This window comes from Rhinolophus sinicus, chromosome 5 (assembly GCF_057876585.1).
Source record: "Rhinolophus sinicus isolate RSI-liver-muscle chromosome 5, RSI-T2T, whole genome shotgun sequence".
Classification (NCBI taxonomy): Eukaryota; Metazoa; Chordata; class Mammalia; order Chiroptera; family Rhinolophidae; genus Rhinolophus; species Rhinolophus sinicus.
The window spans coordinates 56,319,300-56,332,400 of NC_142505.1; the positions used below are offsets into that span (position 1 = coordinate 56,319,300).

The following is a 13,101-nucleotide window of genomic DNA, read 5'->3' on the forward strand; positions in this document are numbered from 1 at the left end:
GAAGCAAAGAAAGTCGGTTGCAAAGAAAAAAGGAACAATGAATGGGATATACAGAGTTAAGAGATGGAAGACCTGACCGCCTGGGGGTCCCTGGTTCCAGGTCCTTCCTGGTTTCAGCTGCACCTTTCCTCTGTGAGACACGCTTTGATCCTGATCCATAAGCTTCCTTGAGTTGGTGCCTCTAATTTGCAAACAAAATGCTCTACTCATCTTTTAATTCAGAGAACAGAGTGAATTATGTATGATAGAAGACATCTAGATCCAGGAATTTCTGGTTATGATGTTTACAGGAGCTGATGTTCAGCCATATGGGTTGAATTACATATCCTCACTAAAATTCACTGTGATGCCGGAAATAGAAATATCAGGGCATGCTCAAAGAAGATGAACATAGGTGCTTTGTTTCTTCACGAACTAGGCAATATCTGAGATCTTGATATTTTATTTAATTTTCAGTAGATGAGCTCTGTCTAAATTTTCCTCAGTACTACCCAGGCTGGTTTACACACAAAAAAGAGAATTTATTTATTTTGGAATCTAACTAAACTGAGGGAAAAAACAGTTACACGGCCGAGGCTCAAGAATAAGTCGATCTCGGGACTTGACCATCCTGAGGACATCAGTATATGCTCTGTCTCTGTTTCTCTCTGTATGTTGGCTTCGTTCTTTCATCTTCTTTTCCCTATAAATTTAAAATGGCTTCAGACATGTTTCGACCACTAGAGGACACCGCCCTGTTGGCCTGTAGTCCACAGGTACCAGGGAAAGGATTCGCTGGTTTAGTTGCCTCAGGCATCCATTTCTGGCCCAAACACTTGTGGCCCGTGCAAGCTGAGAAATGTGACTGGTTCCTCACTTCCAGGACCAACGAGCTGTGGCAATTGGTCACTGGTATGAATGAACATTATGGAAAAAGAATCAATTTCTAGGAGAATAGGAGATAGTAGTGGGCAGACTCTCTCATAGAAATCCTCAATAACCCAAATGTTTGGAGGGCCTTCCATACACTTTGAAACTATTCTTCATTCTCTGTAAATAATGACCAAGATTCACTTTAATTGCCTACTTCACCGTCTAAGAAAGTCTAGCTCTAGGTTGTTAATAATATCCTACTTGTTACCAGAATATCTAGTGGTGTGGACTGGAAGAGAGATTTCTTCATCTACTGTTCAGAGATGAGCAACTTGGCTCACTACACAATAGTTGTTCATCCATCATCTTTTAAAAATTAAAATTAGCCCACATTAATTTCTTAACTTATCATGTTAAGCCTCAAAGTAAACAACTAAAATAAAAGTGCCATGATCTTGTTTTGAAAGTGTGTGTGTGTGTGTGTGTGTGTGTGTGTGTGTGTGTGTGATTTTGTTTAAATGGGATGACTACTTAGTGGGGAATATAACAGTTGCCTAAAGGCAGGGAATGGCCCAAGTGACTTGCATTTTCTGGATAACTTGCTGAGGAGACACTGAGTTTACAGAAGGAAATTCTAAATCCTTATTGATGTTTACTCCCACATTAAGCGGGGTTTTCAAACATAAGAGCCTTTTACACTACCTTTAGCCAAATCCATAACTGCATACTATTTTTAACCACCAGACTGACTCTACTGTAAACTTTGAAGGTGTCCAAAAACAAGATGCAAAACATTTCAGTAAAACTGCCTGAGCACAAATGGGGATTTTCATGCTTCTTGGAATCTCTCTTCAGTTTCTCTTCCAGTAGAATTTTTTTCCACGCGTCCAAGTCCTGAGACACCTCTTTCCAGAAAGAGAAAGGTTGAATGCCAAGCTCTACTCTCTATCCATCCTCCCTGCCACCTCCCACCGCCCCTACCCTCACATGCACACATGGCCTGTGGTTCCCGTAGGAATAAGTAGGATCCGGTTACTTAAAACCTGGTATTTTGTTCTTCACAGATTTTTTGGTATTAATTGTAATTTTAAAATACTGCATTAAGTTTTATTTATTTTTATACTGCATTTTTGCCCCTCCCCTCACTTTTAATTTTTCACCTGAGGTAAGTGCCTAACCCTTGTCCCAGCCCTAATATTTAGACAGACTTGAGTTAAGGGTTCAGTATAGCCTCTTAACTGGTGCCTCAGTCCGGATTTCCCCATCCCTAAAACAAGAATGATAACGGAAGTGTCCTTGTAGAGTGGTTCTGAGGATTGAATATGATGGTACATGTAAAGAAGCATCTAGTATGCTTGACACAGGGTCAGCACTCCATATATAGTACTAGCATCACTATCGTTAATAATAACACAAATGGCACAACAGCAATACTACTTAGGCAAACGGTCATCAATAGTAACACATAATCTCAGTCCTAGAGAAATCCTATCTACCGGGAGACTCAGACATGGAAAGGAATCATCACCATGCAATGAATTGTTACAATAAAGGTTTATATGTGACATGAAGAAAGTACAAAAGTGGAGAGGACTAACTGCTAGGCTCTTGGAGAAGGGGTTTTAAGTTAAGCACTGAAGACTGAGTCGGAGAGTTTGCTAAGTGGAAGAGAGAAGAAAGGTCATTCCAGCTTGAAACACCAGTGGGTAGAAAGGCACTAAGGTTGGAAAGAGCCTGGAACATTCAGGGGGACACATTCTCTGTAGCTGGAATGGGGAGTTCTGGTGGGAAATTTGTGGGAGGTGAGGGAAGATAGGATGTGTGGACTAAAATCCTTGACTATTTTTCTAAAGAGCTTAGATTTTGTTCTGGGGACAATGAGGGATTCTGTTGAAGGCTTCCCAGGCTCTGCTTTGAGATGTTCGTATATAAGTTTTAGAACGGCAACTGCATGAAGGATGGACAGGAGAGGAAGATGGACTGGAGCCAGGGGTGCCCGTTAGGAGGCTATTTTAATATCCAGGAGTTGCAGATGAGGGCCTGAATCAAAGTCTTAGCATTGGTGCTGGAAAGCAGAATAGAGATCTGACCCACATTTAGGAGACGGGATCAATGACTGGCTGGTTGATCGAGTATGGAGTGTTGTGGGGAGGAAGGAAAAATTGAGAGTCACTACAGGGTTTCATCCACAGTAACTGAATGGAGAGTAAGTGAAGAGGAGTAAATATAGGTACCGTGTTTCCCCTGAAAATAAGACCTAACCGGAAAATAAGCCCTAGCGTGATTCTTCAGGAGGACATCCCCTGAATATAAGCCATAATGCATCTTTTGGAGCAAAAATTAATAAAAGACCCAGTCTTATTTTTGGGGAAACATGGTATCTGAATATGGTCAGAGGAAGAAGGAGTGAGATTTTGAACACATTCAACTCGAAATGCCAGGGGATGTCCAAGTTGAAATGCTCCATAGACAGTTGGAAATGTAAGTCTGGGACTCAGAAGAAAGGTCAGGCTGGGTTTGGGTATTGACTGGAGTCATGGAGGAAATACATGAACTATCTCTGGGAGAGATGCCCTGAGAAAGGAGGGATAAGGCCCAATCAAAGGGACTGTCCTCATTGTCCCTCCTCTCGGCTTCTCAGTTTTATCTTTTGATGGCCCTCAGTGATCTGTGTGCTTCCTGTGTGGGACTTTGATCCTCCAGTAAATGTCCCCAGTGTTTCCTTACCCTGGCTATTTGGTCTGCCATTTGGAGTCGTCCATCCAATTCTCGTCGGATCTGCGCGGCTTGCTCATCTGGATTGTCCAGCTGCACAGAAGCACAAAGACGGAGACTTTCAATTTGAGTCACAAAAGCCAATAAACCGACGGCTTTCCATTTTACACCCTCCCCTCTGTGCCCCCATGGATACATTTCACTCAAAGTTAAGATTCTCGTAAACAGAAAAATTGAGTTTGAATGAAATCCCAAGTTAAATCCTTTCAGGCAGAGTGTGAGGAGGTAGACAGTTGCTAAGGCAGGTATTTGAATGAGCTTGTACAAGAGTCACTTCTGAACTGCTAAGCAGCAGTAATTCTAATGAAGTACTTCTAATCAGGGTCCAATGCAGCACCTCTGATTTGGTCCAATGAACAAAGTGCTTACATGGCAGACGTACAAGGAAGGAAATGGTAATGTAACTATTAATAATATATGGAGCAGACATAGTGTGTGTCCATAGTGCCTACATGGCACATACTCTGCTGCTCTCCCATGCCTGGGCCCTGAAAGATGAATCAATCATTGCTTTCCTTCTTTATGAGCCCTGAGACCTTCTCAACTAGCACTTTATGGTCACTACCACTTGGTGTTGATATCTCAGTGGCAATCTATCTTTGTTTGCCATGATTATTAGAGTTATTAGGATATAAGGATCAGAATAGCCAAGCAAAAATAAACATGGACAATTCCCTAATATCTCTAGTTTCAGCTTTCCCATCAATAGACTAAAGGGGTTAGTTATATAATCTCCATCCTTTTCACATTTTCCTGCAAATCTTTAAAAGAGATTGGCAAACATTTCCATAAAGACCATATTATTAGTACTGTAGGCTAAAGTAGTATGTGAGTTTTCTAAGTTCCTTTCTTTAAAAAGCCACTTTTGGTCAGAAATTTCAAAATGAAATTTTCACTCAGAAATTTGAAAATGAAAACCCAGCTTCATGCTTAAAAAAAGAATCTCATTTTGCTACAAAATGGTGTGGAAAATAAGTTATAATATGATGTAAACAAAACCACTACACAATTTATGGTCATACTTTTGAAGCATCATGACTTGTCTTTGGTTTGTTACACAAAACTCAGAAATCCATCTGGCTTTATGCTGTGTATCTTTAACACCCTGTTCAATTCAGGAGTTGCCTTATTTTCTCCTTTCCACAGTTTTGAAGCACAGGACTATTTCCTAGGTTATGAAGCCTGGATTGCAACTTTTGGCCATGCATTCTAAGGTAGCATTTTCCAAAGGGTGTTCTGATGAACAACAATCTTATGTGATGTTGCAGAAGAAAGGGTGTCGGGAAGGGTCCAGAAGAATGGTCGGATAAGTTTGGGAAATGCTATGTTGAAATGCACAAAGTCTCTGAGAAGTTCTGCAGTAAGAGTACCAGTTAGACTTTGACCAACATGACTTTTTTTTAACTTAAACTTATTATTATCATTATCATTATATTATTATTATTATTATTATTATTATTATTATTATTATTATTTTGCATGATGTCCAGAGTTGGAAATCCCATTCTAAATAAATATAAAGGAAACCACCTGAAAGCAGTCACACTGCTGACCAGTGGTCCATCCATCACCACTTGCCAACAGGCGAATGTGGGAAACATGGTATCCTCGGTGTTGTTTTAAAGCTCCAACAAGCTGTTTCAATTTGATTCCGTTGGAAGTGCCAGACTTCTTCAGATCCAGGTGCAAACCCACTGGGAACAATGTAAAAGAAACATCTGACTACTTCACTGAGAAGTAGTACAATGATTTGTTCAGGGGCTAAACTTGGGAATTCTGTCAGAAAATCTGACGCTCACATAGGTTAAAACTGCAAAGGGAAAACAGTGCAATAGAAAAATCCCTATCACTAAGTTTTGCGGAGATGTCTGAATTCTGCTGCTGGCCTCATCGAATGCAACCAGAAAGAGCAGAGAAGGCCAGCGATTAAGATGATCAGGCTCGCTTTACACGAAGCTTTGTTCATTAATTCATTGGTTCACTCATTTACGCATTCGCTCATCAAAGTTCCATGGAATGTCCTGATATGTCAAGACACTGGAATAGAGAAAGGAACAAGACAGGCCCCAGTCTCTCCCTCCATGAAGCTTAAATCTAGCAAGAACAAGTATAGTTATTGAACATTTGGGGCACAAAACTGAGAGGATTAGTATTTATTGATGCCTATATCCGGCCCGGGTACCTCAGGACCTATATTTCAGCTTTTTATAAAGGGTCCAAGAAACAGATATTAATGTGTATTCTCCCAGGGAAAGGACTCTGGGGTCAGGAAATGCTGCTCCCTCCTAAAAATTTGTATTACCTATTAGCCTAATAAAGATTCTGAGAAATTCTAGAGTAAGTAAGCCTACTTAACTGCATTGAACATTGTCTTTTACACAATTATGTCACTGAAAACATTCCACAGAGCAGCTTGAGACATTCCACATGTCAAACAACTTTATGAGGTAGGTACCATTATTATCCCATTTACAGATGAGGAAGCTGAGTCTCAGTCTGGTTCAGGAATGTGCCCCATGTCCCATGGTTAGGAAAGTACCAGCCATTTGAAATGGAGTCTGCCTTCTCAAACTGGAGCTCTTTTAACGTGTGTTATGTTGGCTTCCTTTTTAAATGCCTTGTTTGGTTTTCTAATTGGTCTTGACAATTAATGAACTCAGTGCCCTACTTTGTTCCTTGTATGCCTGGATCGATTTCACACACAGACCCTTCACTGGGGGGGGAGCAGAGAAATATCTACCCTCTGTCATCTGTCATGAGTGGCTGATTTCTTCTGGGAAGGCTCTAGCAATGCCATTCCTACGAAATGATAGCAGTGGGTGTGTCCTTATCCTAGCTCTGCCACTTAATTGCCGTGTGACTTTAGCAAGTCACTTAACCTCCCTGTACTTCATCCGAATGATCAGGATAATAACTGCCTACGGATGCCATGAGGATTCACTGAGACAGAGTATACAAAGTGGTCAACCCCATGCTTGGCAGGAAGCGAACCCTCTGGAAATGGTGGATGCCTTTGGTGTTAACAGGCAGCCCACGTTGGTTGTATTTCTGACATGGGCCACAATGGGGCATCAAAGATTCAGAGGAGAGTGCGCCAGGTGGACCCGAGTCCCTCTCTGATGCCGATGTGTGGCCTTGGTCTGATAGTCTGTGCACCAGAAAGGAAGGTGATCAGGGGTTTCCATTTCTCGACAAATTTGCCTGGCTTCTCGGTGTCTCCCACTTTCTCCAGGGTCAAGTCCCTTTGCTCTGGTAGACTTTAATTAGTAGGAATGAGCGGAAGGCGGGCACTGCTGCCTGATAGCTAATGATGTAAAGGAAAATGGAAATGCATCGGAAGCTGCTAAAATAGCCTGGCATGATAGAGAAGGCCATCCTCAGTCGAGGCGCTTGACAGCCCCACTGTAGGAAATCCAAAAGTATAAAGAGAAATCAAGTAATTACCTTTTCAAGTGCTGGAAAGAAAAAGCCAGAGAATGAGCTTCCATGGAAACGAGATTCTGTTTACTGCACTGGTCTTTTCCACGGAGTCAAGGAAACATCAGCTGGTGAACCAGGCCAAGGACAAAACTTTCCTATTGACAGCTCGTTAGGGTTAAAATATGGACGTGTGCATTAAGGCTCTTTACCTAATTACCGTGTTTCCCCGAAACGAAGACCTAGCCAGACAATCAGCATTAATGTATCTTTTGGTGCAAAAATTAATATAAGACCCGGTCTTATTTTACTATAAGACCAGGTCTATAATATAATATAATATAATATAATATAATATAATATAATATAATATTATAATAAAATACTGAGTCTTATATTAATGTTTGCTCCAAAAGACGCATTAGAGCTGATTGTCTGGCTAGGTCTTATTTTCGGGGAAACAAGGTCAACAAATAATTTCCTACTAGCAGAGGTCAAGCAGAAGCAGTGTCATTGTTTGACTTGCCAGCCCTGCAAAGGGAAGTCTCCCTCGCTTTTCTTTTAAAGTGATGGGGCACTGAGGTCACACAGCCTACCTGCAGACAGGCATTGCCTAAGCCATCAGTTCAAGTCCATCCGAGGCTTGTGACTGTCTCCGGCTCACAGCTGTGTTCCCTCAGTCAATGCAGAGACAAAAACCCAGACCAGCAGTGCTGGCTGTGGGGCTGACACGCAGCCGTAGGAATACTGTGTGGCAGAGGACACAGGCCCGGGAAGCTGCAGAGGGCAGTTTGTGCCCTTACTTCACTCCCTGGTTGCATGACCTTGTCAAGTCTCTTCACCTCTGTGAGCCTCAGTTTCCTCAGTTATAAAGTAGGGATGATTTTTATCTTGCATGGCTATTAAGAGAACCAAATGAGACAATGTGTGGTGTGCTTGAAAGGACATCAGACCGACGTGGGTCCACATCTTGGCTTTGCAGTTTCCCTACTCAAAGGGATCACACAAGTCACTGGACCTTCCTAAGCCTGTTTCCTCGTCGGTAAAACTGGGATAAGAGATCTACCTCAGCATGTTGTTAGAAAGAGTGAGATGACGTGTGTGGATCCCCTAGCATGGTGCTGGAACACAGTAGGTCCTCTAGTTTAGCAAATAGTTTCTAGAATTATCCCTATTTTAGGGTGAACACTCATCAGATGTTAACTTCCCTCCCTGCTCTTTGTCATTTATGAAAGAAATCGGACAGAGCGACTAGGGAGCCCTGCAGCGGCCGTGAGGTGCCTGGATTCTGGTCCGCGATTTGCCTTTAGCGGGAGGATCATGGCCAAAGTCATGACCTATCTGCCGCACTCCCTTCATCTGAGAAATGACAAGCCCTAAGCGACTATGTTCCAAGCCTCGATGAGCATTTCTCAAAGTTATTTTCTGGGGAGCAATAGTCCTGCAGATCTTCGATGAGAAAGGGTTCTGTGGCCAGATCAAGTTGGCTTGCTCTCACCCCTTCCTGGAGAGCCACAGGACCATTTGTGACAAAGCCAAGGCAGCCTCGTGTGGCCCCACATTGCCCAAACTTATCTGACAATGTGTGTACATTTAAACACCCCAACAACACATTTGGCGATACCCTCATCTATGCAATTCTCCTGTGTACTTCACTTTCTCGTGTCCATGGACAGAAATTTTTTTTTGGGGGGGAGGAGGGAAGAAGCAAGCCCACAACGCAAATGGGTCTATATCTCAGTAAAAAGGCACCGGATGCACATGCCCTGTTTGATCTCTGGGGTGATGGAGAAGTCATCACAGGGCCCAGACGTGGAGCCTCCTCCTTCGCCTCAAAGCCCTGGAGGACTGACCTTGACAGTGGGGCAGGGGAACATCCTTGGGCCCCGGCTTTCCCTAGCGATGCCTGGATTCTGCAGTGCTCACACGTTACGATACTATGGAGGTGAGGCCAGCTCTGGACTCATCCAAAATCGTCAGTATTACAGCCAGAGTCAGCCCTCGGTCAAGGACAGAAAAGGTGTGATTCAAATATGCAGAAAATGTAAACAGAAACAGGCGGATTACTTTATGTGTTATTTGAATAATTGTTCTACTTTCTGGAAAAATCTGTGGTCCTCAGCCTCAGAGCAAATAGACCCACTTCAGCCTCAGCCACTAAAACGACAATGATTCAGAACTGTGCCGGGAAGGAGCTTCAGAGATGAAGCGGTAACCTCAGGCTGGGGTGTAGGCCCTGCTGGGCTCTGTGACCCAGTCCCCCCTCAGGGTGCTCCCCTGGGTCCCTCACGGGGACCTCCCTCCTGCTGCTGGACCTTTGCATGTGCTGTTCCTCATACCTGGAGCTCTCTCTCTCTCTCTCTCTCTCTCTCTCTCTCTCTCTCTCTCTCCCCCCCCCCTTACTGGTAACTGCTTCTCGTCCTTCACCTTCAGCTTTGCAGCAAACTCCTCGGACTCCCCTAGACGTGGTGAGTCCTCCTGTCACAGGCTCTCCAGGCACTATGCACCTCTCCTTTGTTAGGATTTGTCACGATTGCAATTTCACATGTACTCAGGTGATCATTTGACGTTCACTTTCTAGCTAGCTGTCAGCTCCACCAGGGCAGCGAGGGTGTGCCTTTGCTCACCTCTGCATTCCTGGAACCCAGCCTGGTGCCAAATACATAGCAGGCTCTGATGATTGCCTGAGTGGCTGAGGAACAGAGTTAATTAACTGAGACCGAGAGAGGGAAGGTGACCTGCCCACAGTCACACAGTAATCAGTGAGAGAACTGGGACCAGATTCCCAAGCTGCTAACTTCCCATTGGCTCTCTTGCAGCTTAGTGCTATGTCCTGGAAGTGCTGTTCTCTGCAGAAATAGGGAAACATTGAACCTTGCTGGACGATAAGCAGCCACATTCTTGATAAAAACCTTCTTATTCTAGGCTTTAGGGGACTGAGGCAGGTGTACCTTAAAAAGCTGCAGTGCAAGCCACCTGCTGACCTGGCTTTAGCTCCATCTGTTCCCCTGTTTCCTTTCCGTTTCCCAGCCTGGCCCCTTGGTTCCTTGGGATTCATGTCTGAGAAGGAGGCTGCAAGAGCTACTGTGGAGGAGGCGGGGGAGCCTCCCTGTAAAGCACACTCCTCAGCTGGTTGAGCCCTTTTTTATCTCCACAGCTCCATGTTTTTCATCTTCCTTCAGAGACAAACTGCTCCAGTGAGTGCTGCCTTCTTGGTGCACTGCAGTCTGGAAAGTTACAGCCAGAACAATGTCAGTTCTCAACCAGGGGACATGGCTGCCCAAGCTCCTGTCTCAAGAAAGTACTGAGGCCAGTCTGAGGCCTTCAGTGCCTGTCTGCCACGTCCACATGCCTTCCTCCCTTCTCTTACAGCCTGTCCCCCACATGTCCACCTTTCATGTGGAGGCTGTAGAACGTGGTTGGCAGGCCCAGTTCCTGTTCTCTGCCATCCAGGTTCAAATACTTGCCTTTCCCCTTGGAAGCTGAGTGGCATTGAGTAAGTTACTAGACTTTCCTGAGTCTTAGCTTTTCATTTTTTAACTCTCTTAACTCTAAAATGGGAATAATAATGACAATACCTACCTCGTAGGATTGATAAGAGGTTACATGCAGTGGCGTGTGTATGACACCTAGCAGGGGGCCTGGCGTGCTGTCAGTTCCAGTAAAGCTTAGCAGTGATTAGCACTTGGCAGCCTGCAGCCTGCATACTTCTCCCTTTTGCAAATTCAAACAGGTTTGTCCAACTTTCTGGTAAGAAACCAAGCTTCAAAACATTAACTAGTTCTAGAGATAGTTGGCCCTGCACTGAGGGCATAATCCTTAGGACAAAGAGCGGGGGTTTTAAAATCAGAAAACTTTGAACTCAAACCCTACCTCTTTTACCTCCTCACTGTGTGACCAGGGCCAGGGGCTCAACCTCTCTGAGCATTTGTGCCTGTAGCTCTAAAATAATACCCTCAGAGGGCTATGGTACTGATGATAATAATAGACCTTTTTACCCTGTAGGGGCTTACCACCTTGTGGGTGTATTATTACTTTTATTATTACTGGGGGCAATCTGCTTAAATCTGCAGCCTTGGCTCCCCTTTGAGACTTTACCAAAGCTCTGTTCCAGGGTTATTTGTAGTGAAAGTGTAGAGTTTGGTGTCCCATTCACACTCAATCACCTTTATAAAAATCCCCCAAGGAGATACCACCTCAACTGTGGAAGAGTTAAAAGGAGATCATTTGTCTGTTTTTCCCATGCCTTAACTCCTTGCCAGGAGAAGACCTTGAGTCGGTCGAAGTTTCCGGTCTAAACTAGGTACTTCTCTTTGGCTGCAAAATGCTCCCAGAGTGTGCCAGCCAATGAGAATGTCCTCTGCATTTGAGTCACCGGATTTATGTCTTTGCTGGCTTCTGGCTATGCAGTAAATATAACACAACGGCTCCAAATGCAGTAATTCTCTGAGCAAGGAGCAAATAAATACATGAAAAATACCCCCAACAGAAAACCAATCCATTCCTTTATGGTCCTGCTGTGCTCAGCCAATCTTTCCCCATTCCCACCCCAGTCCTGGAGTGACCTCCTCTCTCCTTTCCGCCCTTTCAAATCTGACATTTCATTCAGGGTCTGGGTTGAGACCCACCTCCTTTAGGGAAGCCCTCCTTGATGACTTTAGCCACTAGACTGGCGCCACAAGCCAGTCCAGCATCTAACCCTTCTATGTGTCATGTGTCTTCGATTTCCCTTCCCTGCCAGAATAGCTGTAGGGCATAGTGGTCAGGGACCCAGGAACTGGAAACAGATCTGAGCTCAAACCTTTGCTCTGCCACCTTCCAGATCTGGGACACTGGACCATATACTGAACTCTGTACGTCTGCAGCCCCCTCTGCAAAGTGGGATTCCTAACAGTAACAATAACAAGAGCAGGGGCTTGTTACAAGAACGAAAGGCAATACTCATAAAGCACTTAGCGTGACGACTCGAACATGACTCAGGTCCACAGAGCCAAGGCTATAATCGGTACTGCTGAGGCCAGAGGATACGGTTTCCAGCCAGCATGCAGGACACAGCTGTGGTCTTAAGTCAACTTCATGATCTTTGCAGCTGGGGCTGGGAGAGGGTCCAATTCACCTGCATTATCCTGAGGACACAGGGAACTGAAGGTGATCAAAGAAGGGAATGGACATTGTCTTTTTGGATGGGAGTGTGGCAACAGAAGCCCAGGCTATGGAATAAGCAGGTGGTTTTATAAACAGAGGATGCTGGAGACTAGGTTGATTTCTTCCTTCTTAACTGTGTAGTCGCCTCCTAAATATCTTTTGAATCCATCTACCCACTTCCCTAGGAAGGCTTCCATTGTCTCCATCCTGAACCACTGATGTGTTTTCCTGCATCCTCTCTGATGTAGTAGTTCTCCACCTTGGTTGCACATTAGAACAATCTGTGGGAGATGAAAGGCAATCCCAATATCCAGGCTGCACCCAGCCCCACTAAATCAGACATTAGGGTTGGGACCCGACCATCAGTATTGTTTGAACTGCCCAGTTGATTCCAATGTACCAGAGAAGGAGAACCTCTACCAAGAGCTAGTGGTTCTCAAACATGGTGCACATAGGAATCCCCAGAGAACTTTTTATAAAGCACAGAGTTGTGGGCCTCAGCCCTGAGAGTTTTGATTCAGTAGGTCTGGAATGAGGCCCAAGAGCTGGCCCTTCTAACAAGCTCCTGAGTGACTCTGATGCTGCAAACCACACTCTGAGAGCAAGGGTCACAGCCATGCTCAGCACTGCACTCTGCTCTTCTTTTTGGAACGTGCATTTGCTCATGTCACTCTCCTGCTTAAGGCCCTTCGATAATGTTCCATTTTCCTTGGCAATAGGCGTCCCGGATCCTGAGGATCCTATCACAGTGTAGGGAGCGGCTGCCATCTGGCTCTTGCACAGCCTTCCAGCCTTAGCCGCCACTACTCTGTCCTGCCCTCCAGGCTCAGGCCACTCTGTGCTGCTTCTAGGTTCTCAAATGTGACATATTTTTTCATGGCCCCAGGCTCAGGCACACACTCTGCCCTCCTC

General features: G+C 44.7%; 1 protein-coding gene across 20 annotated transcripts in view; it reads right to left on the reverse strand.

The window, feature by feature from the left end:
* Positions 1-13,101, reverse strand: part of CADPS (calcium dependent secretion activator) — a 465,169-nt gene that overhangs the window by 247,119 nt on the left and 204,949 nt on the right. For all 20 annotated transcript variants that reach the window (XM_074313221.2, XM_074313220.2, XM_074313223.2 and 17 more), the window contains exon 4: positions 3,580-3,660. In XM_074313221.2, coding sequence (XP_074169322.1) covers positions 3,580-3,660 — 81 coding nt within the window. The remainder of the gene's footprint in view (positions 1-3,579; positions 3,661-13,101) is intronic.